We start from the raw sequence: 24,764 nt of genomic DNA, 5'->3' as shown, positions 1-24,764 counted from the left end.
TTTCTGAAAAGTAACTCTTTTATTAATATTTTACAATCCTTTATTCATGGTTATGTCATTATTTACTTTTTCAGCTCCACTTTGCAAGTGTCATTATTCCATGCTGTCTGACGACAACAACAACAAACAAAAGAAAGAAAACAAAAAAAAACCAAAAGGAGAGGTTTGAAGAATGAGTCTATACAACACTTTTGTCGAAGGGGGGCAGAGAGATTCACATTTGGGCTCTCGGTTCGACCTCTCATCCCTTCACGCTTATCAAAAAAAACGTAGTAAACAAACAAAAAGGTTAAAAGCAGGACTGTCAGTCGAGTGAAGACGTGTCGAGTTTGTGTGTCTGTCTGTTTGGCTATAAAAACACAAAAAACAAAAAGAACCGGGGTCCTCGTTCTCCTTCGGCTCTTTAAAATCACTTCGCCGTCACACAATCTACCGACAAATACAAAACAGGAAGATGATCTCGTCTTCGGTTCGGCTCCAAACATTGGAGGATATTTGTATTTGTGTACAAAAAAAAAAGAATAAGTGTGAAATGAAAACGGCCGCTGAGGGAGGAGGAGGAGGGGAGGTGGTGGTGGTGGTGGTGGGGGGGGGGGATTAAAACCGTTGTGAATGTGTTTATTGACAAAACGATTACAAGGTCGTTGTTGTTGTTGTTGTTGTGTGACGGGAAGCTGCTGGCGGATAGATTTCCTCATAAAATGGTTTATCAAATACTTCCTGAGAAATAAAGGAAATATCTACCTGGCATGAGGAGGAGGAGGAGGAGGAGGAGGGAGGGATGAAGAGGAGGAGGAGGAGGAGGGGGGTCTGGATGATACCAAGAAAAGAAATAATAAAAACAAAATAGTAACAAAAGACGACAAAATGAGCTGCTGGGTGTTGGAGGTGAAAAAAACATGACACGGGCAGAGAGAGTGTGTGTGTGTGTGTGTGTGTGTGTGTGTGTGTGTGTGTGTGTGTGTGTGTGTGTGTGTGTGTGTGTGTGTGTGTGTGTGTGTGTGTGTGTGTGTGTGTGTGTACTGTGGACTCAGTGGAAGCCGTCAGTGTGTAAACATGGAGCTGGAGGACGGAGGGAGACGGAGGGAGACGGAGGGAGACGGAGGCAGCGGTGCTGGTGTTGCTCAGTTTGTGCTCTTCGGTGCACAGAGAGGAGGTGGGGGGGAGGTGGAGGGGGAGGTGTGTGTGTGTGTGTGTGTGTGTGTGTGTGTGTGTGTGTGTGTGTGTGTGTGTGTGTGTGTGTGTGTGTGTGTGTGTGTGTGTTTTAAAGGACCAGTTCGCGCCCTAATTTGGACTTCCCCCCCCGGTCAGCTGATGACACGATCCACTGGAGTTAAATGAGACGTTCGATAGCGGTTAGCGTCGTTTAGCTTAGCTTAGCATAAAAAAAAAGAAAGACTGGAAAACACAAGAAATCCTGTTTGTTTACTCGGTAGAAGAATCTGCAGAGTGAAAAACAACAACAACAACAGGTTTCTGGGGCTCTTCTTGAGACAGGAAGTCGTTACTCGTCCGGCACTTTTTGTACAAATTAAACAAATAATATAAAAAATAACAGGCTAATAAGTAGCTGTGCTAGCTGCGTCCAGTCTCCGTGCTAAGCTAAGCTAAGATGCTATCGGCTCCAGCTACATGATCCAACTTTGCCAAACGATTTGATTTGAATATTATTTAAATGAAGAGATTTCTTTTCTTTTTAAAGTCAACATTATCACTGAGTAAAAAAAAAAGAAATAATAATAATAATAATAATAATAATAAGTGCGGTTTTAGAGTTTCAACCTGATAATCTGTCACCTTTTTAATAATTTGACGTTTTTTGTGACGAACTCATAAAATTGTTCAGAACGTTTTCCACGTTATCCAAATTGAAAAAGTCTCCCGACCAATCAGCACGCAGCTTTCAGCAGTCGTCACAGGAACTGAGATGTTTGTTTTTATGGTTTCTGTCGAGCCTCATTCACCTCCAGTGTTTCGGGTCAAAGGCAGAAAAACCTGAAGCAGAACCAGAACCAGAGAAAAATACAAAACATGGAGTTTTTATTTTTAACGTAATCTGGGTGAGACGAAGCCGACCGGACCGAATTTAAAAGGTTTGGATCCCGAAACGATGACGGAGTCGCAAAAAAACCCAACAGAACCGGTCCGAGGTGAAGTTTTCTGAGGCGGAAACGAACCCTCGCAGCAGCAGCAGCATCTTTAACACTGAAATCGGGACGTCAGAGGGAGTTTTTCTGGTAAATAAAACTTATTTAGAGATTAAACCACTTTTTAACGACAGGAAATCGACCACCGACAGATTTTACGTCGAGTTCTTTGGATCTAGATTTCAGTTTTACTCCTAAATGGTCAAATAAAATCTAACAAAGATTTAACAGAACAGCCGTCGTTCCAGAAGTTCAGTTTTTATTCAATCTTGTGGCAAATGTTCGAATTTAATTCAAGTTTATGACTGAAATCGTCGAATTAAAGTTGGTAAATTTACGTAAACGAGGGTTTCAGAATATTAGAAACACTTTTAAATAAAAACATTAAATAAAATCACCTTAAAGTTATGATGTCATCGTTTATTAATGTATATTAAACTGGACTAGATTGTAAAAATTTAATGCAGTCTGAGACAAGAGTCCTGAAATGAATCCCAAATTCATGATTGTTTATAATGTGACGTAGAAAAGTGCTGAGTCAGATCGTTTCTGAAATGGTTTTAAACTGCTCTCTAAAAAAAGTTCAACATCAAAACCTTCCATGAAGTTGGTTTTATATTTTTCAGGCTGTAAAGTTTCCGGGAGGTGTTCCTAATAAACTGACCACCGAGTGTTTATCCAGAACAGTTCTGGTTTATAAAACGAGGCAGAAGATACAACAGGAAGCAGAAAAGATCCGAGTCGGTTCACTTCCTGTCCGACCGTCTCCATCTAAAGACTTTCTGCTGCTGCACCGAAGTTTGAAAGCGCTGATTCTGGTTCCTTCGTGCGTTGCTACGGGCGACGGAGAGCCATCGGCCGACGATCTTTGGTCCTTAAAGGGCTGAAATAAGCAACAGTTTTTTTTTAATTTTTTTTTTTTTTTTTTATAAAGCCAACGCAGCGGAGGAACACGGATTATTAACACGCGTGATTTCATTCCGTGTTGTCGTTCCGGTCGGGAGAGGATGGAGGGGTTAGAGAGGGGGAGGAGGGGGGAGACGGGGGAGGGGCAGGTGTCAGTGCCAGGGTGAGAATGATGAGGTTCGGAGGGTCAGAAGGAGGGAGGGGCTTCACCCATCAGCTCCGCCCCCTCCACTCGGGCAACGCACGTCTCCGCCCCCCAGCGAGCTGAGGTCAAATCCAGGAATGTCGGCAAAGCGGATCTCCGTTCGTTCGTTTGTTCGTTCTGTGTCCGTCCGTCCGTCCGTCTCTCGTGTCCGTCTGTCTTCGTCCTCCCTGCAGGTCACTGGAGGTCTCGGTCTTCAAGGTACCGGTACTCAAACGTGAAACCTTCCTTCTTCCGCTGGCCCCATTTCTCGTAGTCAAAGTAAATGTACGTTCCCTTCAGAAAACAAACAGAAGATAAATAAATCTTAAAGGACACGCCGTGTTACTGTGGAGGAAACACGTACTGGATAATCAGCATCCACCTTTCATCCAAATTCAAATATTAAAATGCCAAAAGGAGCTTCAACGTGGGAAACAACTCCTGGAAACTTTCACTTTCCTTCCACGTCTTTCCGGTTTCACATTTGGCAAAATTAACTTTTTAACCTTGTTGACACGTTTATGTTTTTTTTATTTTTTATTGTTTATATGCTATAAGACAGCGTAGTGTGTGTGTGTGTGTGTGTGTGTGTGTGTGTGTGTGTGTGTGTGTGTGTGTGTGTGTGTGTGTGTGTGTGTGTGTGTGTGATGAGCTGCTGACCTGCTCGAACTCGTCCGTGATGGTCTTCGGCTCTTCGTGCCTCTGAAACCACATCATGTACTTTGTGTGGAACCTCCACGACTGCTTCTTCAGGGCTTTGGCTGCCAGATACTGGGCCTTAGTGCCCTGGGGGGGGGGGGGGGGACAGACAGGAGGACAGACAGGAGGAACGAGGTTAGAAACATGTTGTGATGCAGAAAACACAGTTCTGGTTCTTAAACTGAAGAAGTGTTGTTTGTTTTTAACTCCGAGATGAATCAAATGAAGATAAACAGTTTCCTGTTTTTCCATCGATGGAAGGATCTTGGTTCTGTATTTTATTCCCGTCTTTCCGCTGCACTATAACTTTTATCCTATTTTCTTTTACCCTGCTTTATTTTAATGTTTGAATCATTTGTTTTTAATTACATTTTTAAGTGTCCTTTTCTTTAGCCTGATGTTTTGATGCTTTTAATGTGTGCGGTTTTGTTGAATTATAGATTTTAAAAGGATTCAGAGCACTCACATTTACAGCCGACGGAGCCTTCGTACCGACGCCACAATTTGTTTTGTAAAACTACGATACTTTTTTTTGTGTAATTTTCTGGGTTAAAAAAAAAAAAAAAGTTTAATTAATTAATTAATTTTTTTTAAACAAAAGCTGCTGAAAAATCAAAACATTCCCCCTAAAAAACAAAACAAACAAACCACAGAACTGTTTTCTAGCCTTCAAAACGTCTAAATAAGCACGTTGTCGTGGTAACGGCGCCGATGACGTCACGTACCTCCAGGTAGTAGAAGATGAAGAACAGGGTCTCCGTGGAGAGCCTCTGGTAGAACTCCACGGTGTCGGAGTGGGGCGGCGGCACCTGGTGGTGGAAAGGCAGGGTGGGGCTGGGGTTCCTCATCAGGTACTGCCTGTCGGACCGACACGGAGGGAGGGTCAGTGAACGCCACACGCACAAGCAGCAAACAATATCAAACTCAGAAAATGAACCGATCGGACGAGATGCAGCCGATCAACGACTTCCACTTATATTCAGGAGTTGTTGCTTGTTTGTTTTTTAACAGGTGCATCACATCACCGTCAATATGAATAAGATGTTTATCATTATTTAGGCGTGAAAAATCAGCGTTTTTAGACATTTATCACACTTAATAGCGCTGAGCCATATTCTCATGGAAGAAACTCATATTTTACAACTTAATTACAAAAAAAAAAAAACACAATTTCTTCAAAAAGAGAGACGACAACAAGTCAACGACGTTGAACCGTCTCCTGTAACTGAAGAACACCGACACCTCGAAGAGCGGGTCAGTCGGTCGTCCACCGATGTTTTGTTGAAATTCACTGGGACACAACGAACCGATAGAAAAACACTCGTTCTCTCTGATGGATCCACACAAAGTAGGAAAATCCAGCACAGCGAGGTCACAGGCTCAGACGCACTTTTCCATCCGAATCCAGTATTTTTAGATCAGTGATGGACCGTTTGTCCTTTTTCTGTTTCCAATCAGGGCTGCGTTCAATGTCAGCATAAGTGTGTGTGTGTGTGTGTGTGTGTGTGTGTGTGTGTGTGTGTGTGTGTGTGTGTGTGTGTGTGTGTGCTGGAGGTGAATTAAAGTTGTTTAGAAACAGGCTGTCGTGTGTTTATTTCACTCGACTGTCGACGACAGTTTTAAACACAGAAGAAAAACTCCCTGCTGGCTGCCTCTCTCTCTCTCTCTGTGTGTGTGTGTGTGTGTGTGTGTGTGTGTGTGTGTGTGTGTGTGTGTGTCACCTGTGCTGTAAATCACAACAGGTACTGTGGGACAAGAGGGTTTGAGTGTTTGGATTTAAATGTCAATTGTATCTGTGTGGGCTGACTGCATTGTAGGAACATAACCAGTGTACTCTGCTCTGTGTGTGTGTGTGTGTGTGTGTGTGTGTGTGTGTGTGTGTGTGTGTGTGTGTGTGTGTACAGTATTAACAGGACTTTGTGCTGCAGCTGTTCCGTCTCTTCCTGTTGTGGTTGTTTTTTCAATTTTATTTATTTATTTATTTTTTAATGGAAACTTTAATCAACGATGGAAACTCACCAATCGAAGGTAAAAACGATCGTTTCCACGGATCGAAGTCTGCGGCTCATTAGTGCCGTTCCATTTGTACTTTTTTTTGTCGCCGATTAAACAAGCAGATCGTTCGAAGTTGATTTTAAACTAGTTTCATGTGTCATTATTTGCAGTTTACATCAACATTTAAACGAGGTGTTCATTGTCAACAAAATACCCCAAAAATAGTAAAAAACAAACAAACAAACAACTAGAAACAAACTATTCAACTAAATCCTTGTTGAAACTTTTTTTTTTTTTCTTTTTTAAATCAGATTCTCATTTTTTCAAATTAGAAAATAAAAGCTGATGAATTCTGGTGTTTTAATGTTATTTCATGTGGATATGAGTGGAAATAAACTAATTCATTCAAGTTTTTTTTTTTTTTTATTACAAAAAAATAGAGTATTTTTTTCCCTCTGAAATGTGGTGAACTACACTTTAATCATAGAAAACTAGTGATCAGAGTATTAAAATATAAGGCAGTTTTACAAAATAACCAATAAAATGTAAAATAGAAACCACCAACAATCATCCACTAATACATCATAATAATAATAAAAGACAGTGAAAGTTGTTGGGACATTTTTGTAATTTTTTGAACTAGGATTTGAATATTTATCCGTAACAGTGATTTTTTTTTGCAGACCGTGTGAAAACCGCACCTGATTCTCTCGGAGTCGGACGGGTGAGGCATGTGCGTCCACGCCGCCTCCTCCATGGCCTGTTGGTAGAGCTGGTCTTTGGACAGGGGCACCGGCCCCAGAGGACACACCCCCAACGACGGGGGGATGCTGACCTCCGACAGCGAGGGCTGAGGCGCCGACGGGGGGCCGGAGGGGGCCGCCGTGCTGCTGGGGAAGATGTCTGAGAGGGCGACGGGGGAGTCGAGGACGTCAGGAGGCGATTCAGGGTTTGAAGAGACGGAGGGAGGGAGGGAGGGAGGGAGGGAGAGAAGTTGAGTCAGGGATGATAATATCATCAGCAGCGTTTTTGTTCAGAGGAGGCCGAGAGTGGGAGGTGAGATGACATTTTGTTCCATTAAAACTACAGCTGTTCTATTTCTGCTCTGTGGCAACCCTCCTTTTATTAGGGTACAAAGGGGAGTGTGTGTGTGTGTGTGTGTGTGTGTGTGTGTGTGTGTGTGTGTGTGTGTGTGTGTGTGTGTGTGTGTGTGTGTGTCCTACCTGGGTTGAGGTGCAGGGAGGACACGTCTCCCTCGATCCCTGAGCTGAGTGCTGCTCGCTCGGCCATGGACTTGAGGCTGCACAGAGGTTCCTGGGGCTGATGGGGACAGACAAGGAGACTCATGTGAAAACAACACACACACACACACACACACACACACACACACACACACACACACACACACACACACACACACACACACACACACACACACACACACACACACACACACACACACGTATCGTACCTGCCCGAACGTGGGCACTCGAGTTCCCGCGTCGCTGAGGATGTTGTCATGGAAATCACTTTGACTTTGTATTTTTTTTTAAATTTAATTTTGTATTTTTTTTGAGGACACGGGAGCAAACAGAACAAAGATGTGATGTAACATCGGGCGAAACAAAGAATGACGAGGACCACGACTGAGCGGTTACAGTCAGGTGCGTATAGAAATTGTTTTCTGAGTTTCGTGTTGCCTGGCAACCAGCGGTGACGTCACCCGCTCGTTTGTAAACAAGCCGTGGAGTTCGGAGTTTGTCCGTCGCCACCTTTGCTCGTTCGGCGCAGGAAGCGACCATATTTGGACGAGCTGGGGGGAGGAGCTAAAGGTGGATCTGACTCGATCTGATTGGAAACCCGATGATACTACGTCCCGCCCACCGATAGCTGTAACCTGACTGCACCACAGGCCTGTCAATCAAACAGACACGCCCCCAAAAACAGGTCTTCTTGAATCTTCTTTTCTAATGAATGAGGGATTATTTTCAAAGGGCTTAAATCTCCGTAACGAAGCGGCCACTTTGGACAGCATTCAGACTTTTTATTAATTTTATTTTGTTGGCACACTTCCTTGTGTTTCAGTTTTTTTTTTTTTTTTACAATTTGTAATTATGTGACAATTTTTAGTGCGATCTAACATCCACTTAATGAGCCTGAAATGATGGATGACGCACGTGATTCCAGATGTTTCCTCCAAGAAACAACATGTCGACCTGCGTGGAGGTGAAATCTGGATTTTTCCCTCATTATTCTCTTCAGTTTAGTTAAAACTTGATAACGGTGTCTGAAACGGTTTGCCTGAACAATAAACTGCAGTAATGAGACAATAATCTTCCCCCCTTTGGATTTAACTGTTGGCAGACTTAATTAAAGGAAAAGAAAAAGTAGTTATTGCCGTGTTTGCAAGCAAATAAAGAGTCTGTGGAGATCTGGGAGGCTTTAAAAACATTTTGTTTACAAAATCCCAAAGACACCCGTTTATCAGGCTGAGATGGTGTGAAGGTGGAGGAGAAGGAGGAGGAGGAGGAGGAGGAGGAGGAGGAGGAGGAGGAGGAGGAGGGAGTGTGTTCGAGTGTGATTCTCACCTTGATGCTGTCGGACTGCGAGTAGGACAGCGGTCCGTTCAGCAGGCTGCCGCCGCTCACCGCTTTGGCCTCGCCGTAGGAGGCCGGCGACGGGGAGTTGGACGACAAACTCAGAGAGCCCAGTAAACTGGGACCCGTGTCCTTACTGGGAGACGAGGAGAGAGGAGGAGCATGAGGGACAGGTGAGCAGCATGGAGAGGACAAAAAGGGCTTTTAAAACACTCAGTGATTCAGAAATTTAAAGGGTTATAAAGTATAAAGATTTTTATATGCAACAACTTACGGCTGATTGGCTGTGGAGGTCAAAGACAATGGTTGGCTGCTTTGTGATTGGCTGGCACTGTTGAGGGCGGAGTCTGTTGTGCTGTCTGCTAACACAGCGCTGTAACCTGTAATGTAAACAGGAAACGGCCGGAATAAATTTCAAAATAAATGCATATTCTCAGTCGGTCGATCTCTTGAACTCACTAAAGGACACTAACGAGAGTTTTGTTCTCGTGTGGATCCGTAACCGCTCGCTGCTGCCTGTGCAGACGTCGGGACATCCGACACTCACTTGTGCTACCGTTCTGCTTCTGTCGGCTCGGCGGTCGGACCGAGAGCGACGAGTTTCCTCCCGTGACTCCGCCCCCCGCTGAGCCCGAGCTGCCTCCGTTGCTCCCGATCACTCCGACTCCGCTACCCGGCGCTAAACCCCCCACCGGGCTGAGCGACACCAGGGAGGACCCCTGCATCCCCGACTGACCGGAACCCAAACCCAGAATCCCGGAGCCGATGCTGCCGAGCCCCGGCGCCGCTCCGAGCAGCCCGCCCGGCGAGGACGTCGGCCCGCCGACCGTGAGGTTTCCGCCGCCGATGGAGCCCACCCCGCCGATGGTCGTGGCGGCGCTGACGCCGCCGAAGGAGCCCGGCAGGCCGGAGCCGATGGCGCCCGAGGCGGCGGCCTGAGCGTAGGGCGCCGGAGTGGAGCTGGACAGGAGGCCCGCCATGGTGCTCAGGGACGCCGGCATCCCCGACAGGCCGAGGCCCCCGGACATCGGGCTGGTGGTGATGGAGCCGGACATGCCGCCTTTCCCCAGAGAGAGACCCAGGCTGAGGCCCAGGCTGTTGGAGGTCGGCGTGGAGCCCGACAGCGCCTGCAGCTGGGAGATGGAGGTGAAGAGGCCCTGCGTGGTGGCGTTGGGCGGAGAGGACGAGGTGGAGGAGGAGGAGACGGGGTAGCTGCTGGTGGAGGTGCTAGGGTTGGAGATGGGCACTGAGGAGGGGGAGGAGGAGGTGATGGAGTTTTTGGCCTGCTGCTGCTGCTGCTGCTGCTGCTGTTGTTGCTGTTGCTGTTGCTGCGTTGACGGCTGCTGCTGGGTGGCGTTGCTGTAGCTGCCAGCGGAGGTGTTGGAGAGGAGGAGACTCCCCGGGTTGCCGTGATGACCGTTGCCCCCGGAGCCGCCGCTTCCTCCCCCGGCGATGGTCGCCATGGAGACCAATGAGGATGAGGTCAGTCCCGAGACGGAGGAAGAAGAAGAAGAGGAGGAGGAGGAAGAGGAGGAGGAGGAGGAAGAAGAGGAAGATAACGAGGATGAGGGGTTTCCGTTCTTCACGGGCGACTGGAAAAAAAAAAAAAGAAGAAAGAAACGTGAAGATGTAAAATGAACTTCCAAAAGAAAATATAATAACGAGCATGTTTTAGAAACAAGGTGTTGAGGCAACTAGATTGCTGTTATAAGATAAATCAAATCTGTGAGAATATTACAACATATCCGGGCGACTATATTATCATCATATTCAGACTATCGCCTTCAATATTGATCAATGTATTAAAGATTATTTTACTTAAATGTTTAAAAGTTAGTGAGAAATGCTCCAACGAGCTTATTAACAGCCCAAAAACTAAAATTCATATATTTATTTTAAGATGTAGCTGAACATTTTTTGCACGTCTTTTGTATTTGTGCTATCAGAACAATTATGACAAATAATCGTTTGCAGCTCTTCTACAGTCCTCGATGCAGATTCTCCAGGAGCTTTTTTAAATTTATTTCTTTTTTATTCTCTGAATTTCTCGCTGAGGAAGTTTCCGTGTCGTCACACTCACCTGACTGACTTCACTGTCTGTCGAACGTCCACGCTTCTTGTCGTCTTCCGAATTCTCCTGAGAAACACAAACACACTCGTGGCATAAGAGCACGAAGACAAAGAACAACAACAACAACAACGACTCAATCCAAAGAAGCCTGTTAGTGCAGATTTAAAACCAGAGGACGAGTTCTTGTCTTTTATTTGTATTATATGTGTTTTTATTGTCTCACCAGTTTCTTGTTCTTATATTATACGTTTCTTAATACATTTTACAGGCTTCATGGTATTTTGGTATTTTAACCTCAATTTAAAAAGGTCCCATATTTAAAAATATTCTGGTGTTTTATTTGCAGATATTTTTGTGGTTTTAAGTGTTAAAAAAACATCTCTATAAAGTTTTATATCTTGACTCTAAAGCTTGTCTCCAGAGCTCAAACAAAAACATGCTGTATTTAAAGCACATTCATTCTTCTGATTGGCTGACTTCTTTCTGCCGTACGTCTCGACCAATCACAGGTTCTCTTTGGTCTTATAGCTCGTTTGTGCCACAACAAAATGTCCACTTTGTGTAGTTGTTGGGTTTTTTTTGTAAAAAAAAAAAAAAAATAATAAAAAAAAAAAAGTTGGACAATGTGCCATGCTGAAGGGAGACACATGACATCAGCGTGGGTTTGTGACATCACAAACTACTGGCTGTCCAATCAACTCTGTTTCTCTGTGGACTGAGCGTTTTAACACTTTCATCAGAAGTCGATATTTAACCGTATTATTTTCAGAAAAACATTCCCGGGAAAATCTAAACGTTTAACTACACTCAGTGAACTTTCCTCATTTCCCAGGATTCATTGCAGCGTCCTTCACGGGTTCCCTTTCACAACACCATGCCTTCTATTCACATCCATCAGACCTGTAATCACCGCTCTCACTGTGTGCTGCATGTGGGCGCACGAGGAAGAACAGATGATATAAAGGCAGCGCGGCGGAACAATGAGAGCAGATGGCAGCTACAAAGGCACTTATCTTACTTTTATACTTTACATATCGACCCGAGGTGAACGTGCTACACTCTTAATAACATGCGATTACCATTAATGACAATGAAGAGATAATAATCTGATTAATTTAGGTGCCAGAGGTGAGAAGCTTCGTTATTAATTGGGATTGTCGCGTCAATCTTTGGAGTGGAAACAGAGAAACTAGGACGTTTTAAATTACTCTTGATACTTTTCTGTGAGGAGGAACCGTTTAAGAGTAGTTTAAGTTTTCTTACTGTAGTGCAAGTGGCCGGCGACGGGGGGATGGGCGAGGACGAGGTGGTGGAGGTGGGGGTGCTGCTGGAGTTCTGGAAGATCTCGTCCTCCAAGTGCGAGTGTCCCGGTGGGGAGGTGGCGAGCAGCGACTGAGCTGCAGGGAGATCAGAGAGGACAGTTCAGTCATATCAGTTCACGGCCTTCAAGCTATTTTTTACATCAATTTAAAAAACTTCTCTATAAAGTTTTATATCTTGACGCTTCAGCTTCTCTCTGGAGCTCAAACAAAAACGTGTCTGTGTCAAATCGTATCTTTTCAAAATGCTTCCTTGTAGTGCGTTTTTCCACATTTGATATATTATGTATTTTGTCTACTTACGAATGTCCTCCAGGTCCAAGTCGTCGTAGAGAAACTCGTTCTCCTCGAAGTCGGGATCCTGAGACGAGTCCATATAATACTCCACGTCATCCTGCGTAAACAATTAAGAGACGACGTTACAGGGACGTCAACTTTCTCCGTAAAGTCACACGTTTATGTTTTAATGTGTCGGTTAATAAATCTTTCCATAAAAAAATAAATAAAAAAAATATCATGTCTCTTCCACAAACCTTGATCTTCCTGACGGCATCCACCTGCACCGAGTCGTTGTCCAGCATCCTCAGTATCGTCTCCAGCATCCGGATGTGGTACCGATGCTTTTCGATAAACTTCTTCAGCTCCTCAATCCGGTCCTGCTTCTACATGAAAATGAAGGGAACAAATACGGGGAGGGAAAACAACAACAAAAAGAGTTTTAGTCTAGTCGGACGACAGCGAAAAATCACATTTCTTTGCACAAATTGCAAAATTAGTTCTCGTTTTGACGCTCGTTGTATCTCCGGTATAAAACTTTCCGTATTTACCGTGCAGAGATTAAAACCACCTCATCCCAAAACTAAATTATTTATTGAAATAGCAGGAAACAAAACCACATTTAGAAAAAACAACAACAAGCACTACAGTTTGCAAACATTGAAAAAAAAAAAAGAAAAGAAAAACATACGAGAGGCGCTGCTACATGTGCACTTCACGGCTTAATGCGTCACACAGCAGCACTTCTTATTTCAATATTTCATTCTTCATCTCTGAAGCTCTCGTGCGGTCTTAATGTCGCAGATTGTGGACGTCTTTTGTCTGAAAGTGCTGCTCGGGGCGGATTTGGACGAAACTAAACATATCCAGACGTCTCCGGAGGGTGAAGAAGAAAAAAAACACTTCAGGAAAAGAGTGCACATGTGACTGTCTGATGATGTGATTATAAAAAAACTCAGCAGCTGTTAAAACACTTCTGGATCGATACGTCGTCGGGCTGCCGGACGGCGTTGAGTGGATTCAGCCGAGTGGAACGAAGTAATGCGTTTCATCCGAGTACTTATTAATGCTGCAGCGGCAGCAGCACATGTCACGAACATGAAGCGGTCTGCTGAGTGCACGCACACGCACACGCACACGCACACACACACACACACACACACACACACACACACACACACACACACACACACCATCAAACAGTCCAGAAACTCCTCAGAAATATAGGAAATAAATCTCCTCTGTGTTCACGTACAAATCACAAGTTCAAACGTTCAGAAAGTGTTGTTGTTATTATTCTGATTCTTTTCAGTGAATAAACTCCAGATTTATTAAGATAAAATAAGAGGAAGTAGTCAGATTAAACTTGTTGAATTCTGTTTTGAAGCTAGAAATGGTGCACATTTGTTGTTTTGTTGAAATCCCACTAAAAGACTGAAAGCTCCCACATGGTGTTATTTATAAATAAAACAAAAACAACGATAGTTTTCAGTGAACATTACTGAAACAAGATTAAAACACATTTGGTGCTCTGGTGAGTATTTGGGGCAGCAGGACAAAATCAACTACTGTGTGTGTGTGTGTGTGTGTGTGTGTGTGTGTGTGTGTGTGTGTGTGTGTGTGTGTGTGTGTGTGTGTGTGTGTTCGTGTTCATGCAGGAACATGTCACCCGAGTGCAACAGTGCAGCTCGCTGGTGTGTTTTGAACCATTTTTTTTTTTTTTCCCAGAGTTCATCTGTACGAAGATTCAGAAATGAATCTGGATGAAGAGCCGGGGGCCAAAAAGAAATGTTTACGTGATGGGAAATTACACTTCATTAGAATGGGATGTATTTTACATTAAATTTACCTTCTAAATTGAAGAATAATTGTGCGGCTCTGAGTTGTTTTTCTACACTGTAAAAAAAAAAAAAAGTCACTAAATTTATCCTTTAAAACGTTAAAACAAAACAGCCAATCACAAAAAGAAAAGGTGTTCCCTCATCCGAGCGGAGGAGAGCGTCCATCTTCCTCTTCGTGTGGCTGCTGAAACACTTCTAATGAATGCCGACGTGCATGCGAGGCGTCGTGCAAGAAGCGAAGAGGGGAAACTGGATTTTAACCTCAGACACTTTGAATTCATCCAAAATAACCCAGTAAATAACCCAGAAAGTTGCGTTTGTTCTGTGTTAGTTCTTATTAAGTGCCAGCAGAGATCCAGTGAGAGTTTGTGTCAGAGGTGGTTAGTGATGTTTTCTTTTCATCCCTGCATGTTCATTTTTTATCTCCGCTATTGCATCCTGAAAACACAAACAAACCAAGACGTTTTTTGTTTTGTTTATCGCCATATTTAAAAACCTCTCATGTCATGACAGAAAATTCGAAGTCAGTGACGAGCAGGAAGCGCTACGTTTTCTTTGAAGCTCTCCGACCGAGGCGGTCCGACGCTTTACCGACTGACCTCTTTGTCTACTTTCTTTTTCCTGGTCTGGACCGACAGAGACTCCACTTCGCTCTCGAACTGGTCCACCTGCATGTTCAGCGTGTCTATCGTGTTCTGAGGACAGACGGGAAGCAAAAAGGGGGTCGAAACGTTAGGACGCTAATCGATAAGCAAAAGCAGATGAATTCACCTGTCAATCACCGATGAAACATGGCAATAAGTGTGATCAGCTTCTCGTGATAGACAGCCGTGTTTAGGTGGAAGAGGCTGGTGTTTTTGTTGTTGGTTTTTTAAAGTCGAGACGTTTTATCTTAATTTTGGTTCCAGTAAAGTGTCACTTTCACTTTTTCTAAAAGAAAAAATCTAAAGAAACAATCCCAGCAGAAAACTCCCTCATGAAAAAAGGTGACCTTTGACCTGTAAAGCTCCTCCTCTCGACAGATATTAATATCTTGTTTTTTGAGAATGGAAGCAGCGCATTTTCCACAGATTGAGTGAAAATATGAGGTTCAAGTTGGCGGCTGATATTTGAAATCCTCACATGCTCATCCTAATAATAATAATAATAATAATAATAATAACAATAATAATAATATCATACAAGAAATGCACCTCAAAGGGATTTCCAACAAGAAAATGACATGCAGTGTTTCACATTAAAACAGATATAAAGGAACTTTAAAAAAATATAGAAAATAAAAATGCATAAAATTAAACACAAATAAGAGTTTAAATCCAAAATAAAGCAATATGCATATAAAAGGTGCAGTAGTTCAAGAGTAGCTCAGTAAAGAGACAAGTTTTGAGCTTTCTTTCACTTCTCTGCACAATTTAAGTAACCTAAGAGTATAAATACACCGATATGACACTTTAGAAGAGTAACATGGAAAAAAAAAATGCTGCCGTTTCTGTCTTCTTGTACTTTGCAGCTCACCGTGAGCCACGTGCCGACCTCCTCCTTCTCCTTCTGGGCCGGGTCCACCTTCTGGGCCAGACCCAGACCCTCTTTCGAGTACGCTTTCGTCTTGGTTTCTCGTTCCACGATCTTGAACCGCTCCATTTGCTGCAGGCGGATTAAAAAAGAAAAATAGACAAAAGACAAACATCACTTAATACTTTAAGAATAAAAAAAAATTGCACATTTAAATCTACCATAAAAAGTTTTCTTTATTGCCACCAGGAGGCAGCGGAAACAAGTCGTGAACAGAATTGACGTAAAATCTGATTTTAAGTCGGGAACCTTCGAATAGCCATAAAATAAAAATAAATAAATAAATCAAACGGTCAAATGGACCGTCGTTTCATTTTCCGGTGTCTGCTTGTAATGCCCTACTACCGCCAGAAGGTGGCAGTAATTCACCTAAACTGGCTGTTTGCCAACCATCTCATGGTTCCCAGCAAATATCAAACAGGACTTTTTTTGCTTGAAATTGGCAGATTTTAAGTTGATGTAACCAACTTATCAGTAAACAGATGCTTATTTATCCAGTTAGAAAGGAGGATCACGCTAAAGCTCAAATTTCGCTTTTTACAAAGTTACCAAAAAAACCTTAATTTACATAAAAGCATAAACCGAGGATACAAAAAAAAAATCTGAAAAAAGGGGGAAGGGATGAAAAGATTTCTTGATCAAAACCAGCACATATCTGGAGGTATAATATATCATTTTCCACTCGAGTTAAGTTTCATGAACGCAGTAAAAAAAACAACCTGCATTCATGTCGTGGTTTGTCTTCCTTATCACAGCATTAAAATAAAATGTGTGGCATTATGTCTGCTAAGATTTTTTTAACTTTAAATAAAAATGGCATGACTCTTAAGCTCTGATTGTACTGGAAAAACATTAAATGAACAAAATTAGTCAGTTTAAAATCTGCGCTAACTTCTTATATGAAAATAAATGGCAAAAAAAACTATGTTTTGTGTCCATATTGGACAAATATCAAGATAAACATCAAAAACAGTAATTTACTGAAAACTTTTGACTGTTGGAGTCAAATATTATCTGATAATTGTTGGTAAATGGTTCTTTAAGTCTGCTAATCTGTGGCAGAAACACAATTACTTTTTTTTTTTTCATATACCAAGAAATGTTTTGGACAAAAAACTAAAACCAGTTTATCATATTTGTTGTTGTTGTTGTTGTTGTTTTTGTCAAGAGCTCAACACAAACCCCTTCCTCCCTCCCTCCCGAGCGACCGCGGCGTAAATCCTCTCCGTCCTCGGCTCACTCACCGTTTCTATGAGTTTGCGGTTCTCTACGAGCTGCCTTTTGTCTTTGATCTCGTTGGATGCCACCCACGTCTTGATCTGGTCTCGAAGACGCTGAGGGACCAGAAGAAGAAGAAGAAGAAGAAGAAGAAGAAGAAGAAGAAGAAGAAGAAGAAGAAGAAGAAGAGGGGGGGAGGGAGGAAGAGGAAGGGATGTAGATACATCGGTGAACTCTGTGATACGTGCAGAGACTCGTCCTCCAGTCATGGATGCTGAAATTCATGTCTGTGTTCAGCAAACCGGCCTGGCTTGGCTTGGCTTGGTTCTCATGACAACACGGAGACGGCAACACACACACACACACACACACACACACACACACACACACACACACACACACACACACACACACACACACACACACACACGCTGCTGTTTTGACTTAATATTGTTCTTCATTTCTTTAATCGCTGAATCGTTTCAGGTATCTGATTTGTTTTAACCTCCGTCTGATGTCACGCAGCACTTTTGCTCAACAAAATGAGGACATATTAAAAACATGACTCGACTAAACACATGAATTAGAAATATTTTGCAACTGCATTCAGGACCTCCGTGTGGATTTACCACACACGCGCACAATAATGCATATTAATGGTAAATATTCCAGGCTGAAATAAACTGGAAATATCATTTTTAACTAAGACTTGAGTGCACGTATCTGGTGGGGGGAGTTTTGGAGGGTATTGATCTCATCAATTCATTTTCTACTCTTAATATTACCGTATGTATGTAAATATTTCCCGAAATTTGGAAAAGCTTGAGTGGATAATAATTAAACGTCCAAAAAGCCTAAAGACAAAACCTGATAAAGACTTCGACTGGAGAACAACTAAAATATAATCTGAGGAAAGCCCTTTAGTGAGTTTTGATGTCGTCCACGATGATTTTAACTTCATTTGGCTTCGTCGGCGCCCAAAACAGAAACGGATGCTGCACATGGGCATTAAAATAAAAAGGTGTTGAATATTCATCGATATGAGGAGGATCTCGTCCGTCTGCAGTCACCTGGTTTCCATATGCAAACTGCTGCAGGTCACGTGAGGTTTAAAAACACAAACAACGGCGAGGAAACACAACGTGCATGTTTTTACTCGGGCAGATAAATCTTGGTGTGTTTTTTGTGTCGTTCCACTTCTTGGCTGATTTCCCAGTTTCCTCGTTTCACTGAACCAGTGAATTAAAAGAAAAACGAGCAGGTTTTACTGACTCAGTAAGAGGCTCCAAATGTTCCCCCGAGGACCCATCTGCACTTTTTCTTTTTTTCTTCTCCCCTCTGGGAGACAACCAAGCATTTCAGGTCTCAGCTGGAGTCTTAAAATTAGGTCAACTTTTCAGTAAAAAACACAAAACTAAAACTAAAAGTGTTGAAAAGGAAAGAAAGCTGCTGAGATCTGGGTGAAGACACTGCTGCTCCAAACTCTCTCTATTCTGGACAATATTTAAACTCCACATGACTTAAATATATAATAATTGCCTCTTTGAATAATTTAAAATTGTCCTGATATAGATGTTATCAAGTTTTAAATGCTGATTTGTCGTCACAGTAATTTAGTTTTGTCTCTGGGAGGTTTAAAACACCCTGCAGGGAGGTTTTTTTGTCACTGCTCTCACCTGTAGCTTTTTAATCTCTTTCTTGAGGTCTGCTTCATATTTCTCCTTCTGGTTCGCGTTGGCTGCGTTGTGAAGCTGCAGAGAGAGAGAAACAAATAAAAGGAAAACGGAGGGTTAAAAAATAAAAATAAAAAAAGGTTCTGGTCCAAAAAGACGAGCTCAAAATTCAACATATAATAATAATAATAATAATAATAATAATAATAGTAATGATAATGATAAAAAAAAAAAGATAATGCAGTCTGTGGAAAGTTTAATCAGCCTGTCAATACAACATTTGTTATAGTTTTAGGGGAAATGAAAATACGAGGGAAAAAAATGATAAAAGTAAGATGTGACTGGGTTATAAAATAAGATATTGAACTAATAAAGGTAACTGAGAATGAACTTGAGCATTTTATGTGGGTAAACAAGCTGGTGTAAAGTCAAGAGGGGAAGTGCCGGGGTTACCAAACAATAAATACACGATGTAATGATGGAAAAACAACAAAAAACAAAACAAAAGGGCAACTGGGATGTTTGTTAAGTAAAGCGCTGCCTCTTTATTAGTAGCAGTGATCTACCGTCTCCGTGCTGCTGCTGCCTGCTCGGGGCCGAGCGCCGTTTTAATAACGGCTGTTATTCACTCACTTTATTAGAAGTAATCGGGACTATCGTACTGCCCGTCGCCGTGACGATGGCTGTTGTTTAACCGCTGAGGCGGCAGGAGCCTCGAGGAAATACGAAATACAAACGTGGGAGAAAAGACGGGCCGATAAACAACCCGTGTGTGTGTGTGTGTGTGTGTGTGTGTGTGTGTGTGTGTGTGTGTGTGTGTGTGTGTGTGTGTGTGTGTGTGTTCTTGTGAAACTCGTCTGGATTTTTGTGCCCCCCCCTCCTGCACCACATCATAATGTGGTTGCGGTTGCTATGGCGACAGCGCATGAAAACGGAATCCTTCCATCGGCGACCAGACGCCCTCTCAGCTGGCCACGGCGTTGTTTTGGTGGGATGCCATTAAATCGAGGAGTCCAGTCGATTCAAAATAAACAACTGGCAGCTACTACCGACTGAGTGGGTTTGTGCGGGACATCCCGAGTCACGTACGCAGCGATTGTACCGACGATACCCACAACTTTTAGCCCCGTGAACCTCCCCCCTCCCCCCCCCCCCAAAAAAAAGAAAAATCAAAAGAAAAAGCGTCTGTCATGATGATTAAAGATGAAACAAACAGTCAGTTAAATGTTTAGACGGTTGAAGGAGAATCTACGAAGAACAATTTTATTAATCAATTTGTTTTGAGGGATTTTTTATTCTCTGGTTCCTTTGTTGTGGGACAATTTTCTTCCGTTTTATAGACATATTTCATTTTTTAAGTTGTATACCCTTGTGAACTGCAAAAAAAAAGGGTGCTGAGATAAAGATTGGAGGCATCTCTATGTGTGACCATCTTCTTATTTTTCTGAACACTAATCATATGACTCTTCACGACAATCGTTTCTTACCTTTTGCCAAATGTCTTCAAACTGTTCAACTCCTTCCGCTACTTTTTTCAGACATCGATCTATTTCACCTGAAGGACAAAAAAAAAGAAAAAGAAAAAGAGTAGAAAGTCAAAATTGGATTAAAAAAAATACCCAGAATATATTAAAATAATTCCAATAGAGACGGATGGATTTGTTCCCAAAGTGTCAAAAGGTTTGTTTTGGTGTTGTGTTTCAACACGCATGTGAATGAGTCATTAACAGAGGAATAGTAAAAATAACTGCCTCGTTGTTTGTTAATTTATTTGGTATGTGGTTATTAATATTGTTGATCTCGGCCCCGCTATCACTTGGCATTGGATTAAAACCACATTTTCACTGCCATCGCTGGGTACCAGGTTTGAGAGGTTTTTTATTTTTGCTCAGCTAAGTACCTGCTTTAAAATAAAAAAATAATACAGGCCATTGAAGTGCTCGCTTTTATATATCAGACACACAGAAAAACAACAACCACACCGCGGGGCACTTTACAAACTGTGGCTGACATCTCATGAAATATGCATACGGTAAAAGGCACATTATGCTTGTAAGCGAGAAGTCCCAAAATCTTCAAGCCATAAATAGTAGATGTTGGATGGGAGAGGAGTCAGAACCAGATTAGGGAGTGACAGGAAGAGACAAACACGTCTACATGTCCCAGATTTACATGTTACACGTTTCTGGCGTGACACAGATTTTATTTGCCGCTTGTTGTTAAATGTAAACAGGAAACGGCTCATTTCGAGTCTAATTTTATCATCTCTGACCGGGAACACATCACCGACACAGTTTTTTTTCTTCCCAGAGCTGATGTTCACGTCTTTAAATCCCAGATTAGATTATGATATGATCTCCTGTACCTCATCCAATTCTGATTTTCTGCCATGTGACTGCGGTAAAAAAAACAAAATCACCAATTTCTTGTTTGTTTTGTGTCATTATTCAAGGTCAGGGAAAAACAAACTCAGTATCATCATAACAAGGAGGAATGTTTTACGTATAAATGAGCATCACACCTCCTAAATTTATTGACCAGCAGCCGTGATTGACGAAGTCACAGTTTGCACAGTCGTCAGTTTGTCTCCGTCAGCAGCTTCATACGCAGGAAGACAAGTTGGAAAGAGAAGCAGCTGAAACTGGAACAGTTCGTCTGTATCACGGAGAGGACGTTTCACACACTTCAGAGTAACCTGGATTTATTCTGGTACGGACGGATGGGGAGGACCCAGGACAGACCGGGAGGACATGGACGGACCGGGAGGACAGATAGGACGTGGACGGACCGGGAGGACCGATAGGACGTGGACAGAACGGGAGGACCGATAGGACGTGGACGGACCGGGAGGACCAATAGGACATGGACGGACCGGGTGGATGGACCAGGAGGACCGAGAGGACGTGGATGGAACGGGAGGACGTAGACGGACCAGGAGGACCGAGAGAACGTAGACGGACCGGGAGAACCGAGAGACCGTGGACGGACCGGGAGGACGTGGACAGACCGGGAGGACTCAGAGGACGTGGACGGACTGGGAGGACCATGGACGGACCGGGAGGACCGAGAGGACGTGGACGGACCGAGGACAGACCGGCGGGGGACCATGGACGGACCGGGAAGACATTGAACAAGAATTGTTCTGACATGCAACTAAATGACAGTTTGAGATCCAGCAGAAGTTTCTGCAACGTCTCTCCAGTTTATTGAGGAAAAAACCAAACAGCTGTTTGAACCCCATATTTCTAATATCAACTTATAAAGCCGCGATCGATCCGACTTAACCCGTTGCGCAATCACTAACGAGGACACGAGCGGCGCTGAGGAAAGACGTGCGAGACCAGACCGCGGCTTCAAACGCGTCGTCCGAGCAAACTCCGGTTGGAGTTCGGCCTGAAACAGCCTCCACGTGAAGATTCTGCTGAGGGAGCGTTATTTTTAGATGAAAGTCGACTTCCTCTGTAATAATACATTACAATCTGACACAGCCGGGGAAGCGCTGCTTTGCTCGCTTGATCTTTCTTCGTGAAGACATCTTAGAGGGAGATTGTGTGTGTTTGTGTGCGTGTGTTGTTTGTAAGTAAAAATACACGCAAAGACATTTGGTTGCAGAACAAAAAAAAAATCTTTGTTTGTTTTTGATTGGCAAACAAATGGGAATTCTGTGACCAAAACAAACAGGATTTTGTTCTCAGTTCATATATTTTTACTTACAAACTGGATCTTTGATTGTAGCGCGAGACATTTGCTGTCAAAACTGTTTTGTTTATGCGTTCTAGAAAGTTTTAGCTGCTTTTCTACAAATTCTGTGAACACTTTTGAGGATTTTTCTGGAACTCAATTGATGCTTGAAAGAGCCCCCCCCCCCAAAAAAAAAGGATTTATTTCTAACTGCATCTGGAGCCAAAAAATAAATTTAAAAAAACCTCCAACCTGGCAGGACGACAGCTTACACAACACTGCAAACAAGCTACTTGCATGTGACTTTTGTTTACAGGTCTTCTGTTATGAAACCAGCAACTTCAGCAAAAAAAAAAAAAAAAAAAAAAAAAGGTGATATTTTCATGAGGGAATTTATTAATCACAGCAAAATGACACTAATGCCTTTCTGTGGTAAAATCACAGCCATTTAAAAATGTTTTTGTTTGTGTTTACAGTTATTTATGATGATTAAATTCCCAGTGAAGTGATGTCACTTTGGACAATTAAGTTTACTGCTAAACTTGAACTTGACACACCCGTCTACAGTGTTTGACAACCACATTTCACTCAATATATTGATATCAGAATTATTTTACTTCCTTATATCGGTATCTGCATCGTATGAAGGTATTTTTGTGTCTTTATTATGCAAAAAGAAACGAACATTTTGAGAGGAAATTTCTCACACGTGAATCAAAAATCAAGTTTGTAAGTAAAAATATATGCAAAAACATTTGGTTGCTAAAATAAATAAAAAAGTATTTGTTTGTTGATTGGAAAACAAAACTATAAGACAAAATTAGTTTGCAGCACAAATAATTTCATTCTAAGTTCATAAACTTTAGTTTTGATTGCAGGGGGAGAAATTCGCTCTAATTTTTTTTTCTTGCATAATAAAAGACACAAAAACACCTTCATACATTGGCCCCCCCCCAAAAAAAAATCCAGCAAGGATTAAAATGTGTGGTAAACCTCCCCCACCTGAAAAGACAACAAACCCTGATGCCCATTTGCATCAGCTCAGGTGTTTGAAGCGACACACACATATACACACACACTTAAACACACACTTAAACACACACACTTAAACACACACACTTAAACAGACACACAGAGCCAGAAACCTCACCTTGAAGTTTCCTTTTATCGGCCATGGCTGATGACTAGGATGATGTCTTCATGCCTTCTTTTACTGCAGAAAAAAAAAATAGAAAAAAAAAAATCGTATTTATTCATTGGTTTAATTACACTTGAATAAACAACCCGGATGGATGTCACATAAAAATACAAAATATCAAAAAAATACAACCGTTATTGTAATAATAAAAAGAAAAGAAGCTGGTTACATCGTGCATGTCATTCATTTATCGAATATTAAAATGTGTTCCCGGAGTCACTTTTAATGTGTCGTACACACTTCCCGCTCTGCTTTAATTTACCTCGTTATGGTTTCTACATTTTTCGACCTGTTTTCAGACAACCGACAGAGAACAAGTCTGTTCCTGTTGCGTGGGACGCCCAACTTCCACTGCTGCTGTGTGACGTGCTGCAGCCAATTGTGTGATCTCATTCATTCACACTATGGGAAACAGCTGACTTAAAAAAATTAAAAAAATAAAATGCACCGAAACGGAAAACTTAAAACCTGTTTTGCGGTTGTTGTTGTTTTTTTTTTATCCGTTTCCAATTTGGTGAACTAAAGCTGCAGCAAGGTCACCAAGGTAACCGTTAATAATTACCTTGAGGGATTAAACCCTTTTGCAGAAACCTTCTTCTTATTGTAAAATGTCAGCAGTGCAATAAAAGACCTGCAAACATACAAGTTTTCCACTTTAAAATGTCCTGCACGGCATTTTGTAGTTGCAATTGTTTAAAAGATGAAGAGAAACCTGTAGAAATGTTGATTTATTTACTTGTGTTATGGGTTTCATGAAGAAAAACATCATCAATACCAGCTGATGTTTTATCATCGCATCTTTAAACTATCAAAAATCCTGCATTCATCAAACTATACTTTGGTTCAACACCAACCGAGTTTCCATACCGAGCACCAGTTTACAATGAAAGCCAAAATAAGAGAGATTACTGTAACGGTAGTGTAAGTAAGAAGGAAGAAGTAGGTCGTAGGAGGAGGACATTTTAGGTATAATGATTTGTGAGCGTTGATTTCTGCTCTAAAAAATTCTCTCGTGTATATTATTCATGACTTTAATTGTTCGGCAGAAAACGGCACGTTATAGAATAAAGAGGCCGTTTAATGTTCCCGTTCTTCAACAGTAAACATGTAAATATAGAGCTTTTTTCTAAAAGCCTTTCTTTCCAACATTAAGTCATCATTGACAGACGAGTGCGAAAAGTAAAAAAAAAAAAAAAAAAGGACTCTTAAGTGGGTTAAAATGTTTCTCACGGGGCGTTTGAGTTTCTAATCTGCATATTCTCAGCATTTCTAAGAAGAAAGAACAATTAATTTTTCATTTATTCTTTAATTAATGCCTCATTTTATGCTTTTCCTCACTTTCTTTTTGTTTTTTTAAGCATCTTACAGTGTGAAATCTGTCCTTGAT

The 24,764-nt window shown here is 42.1% G+C and overlaps 1 protein-coding gene across 2 annotated transcripts; it reads right to left on the bottom strand.

Moving 5' to 3' along the window:
• Positions 1-23,395, bottom strand: LOC138627763 (CCR4-NOT transcription complex subunit 3-like). Of its 2 annotated transcripts, none has more exons than XM_069710328.1 (18): positions 23,330-23,395; positions 19,986-20,053; positions 18,502-18,576; positions 16,852-16,941; positions 15,551-15,679; positions 14,635-14,730; positions 12,452-12,580; positions 12,222-12,312; positions 11,863-11,996; positions 10,609-10,665; positions 9,076-10,120; positions 8,803-8,908; positions 8,520-8,664; positions 7,155-7,251; positions 6,633-6,834; positions 4,662-4,794; positions 3,898-4,023; positions 1-3,531 (listed from the first exon to the last, which is right to left on the bottom strand). In XM_069710328.1, the coding sequence occupies exons 1-18, from the start codon at positions 23,352-23,354 to the stop codon at positions 3,433-3,435; spliced, it is 2,847 nt and encodes a 948-aa protein (XP_069566429.1). In that variant the 5' UTR covers positions 23,355-23,395; the 3' UTR covers positions 1-3,432. The 2 variants fall into 2 exon arrangements, with proteins under 2 accessions (XP_069566429.1, XP_069566430.1); XM_069710329.1 differs by having other exon boundaries at positions 12,452-12,574.
• Between the last annotated feature and the right edge of the window lie 1,369 nt (positions 23,396-24,764).

This window comes from Brachyistius frenatus, unplaced genomic scaffold, assembly GCF_029030835.1.
Source record: "Brachyistius frenatus isolate BFR_SWC_R1_liver_20210118 unplaced genomic scaffold, ASM2903083v1 Contig_91, whole genome shotgun sequence".
NCBI lineage: Eukaryota > Metazoa > Chordata > Actinopteri > Embiotocidae > Brachyistius > Brachyistius frenatus.
Note: the sequence above shows the minus strand (reverse complement) of the source record. Positions and strands in the feature narration are given on the sequence as shown.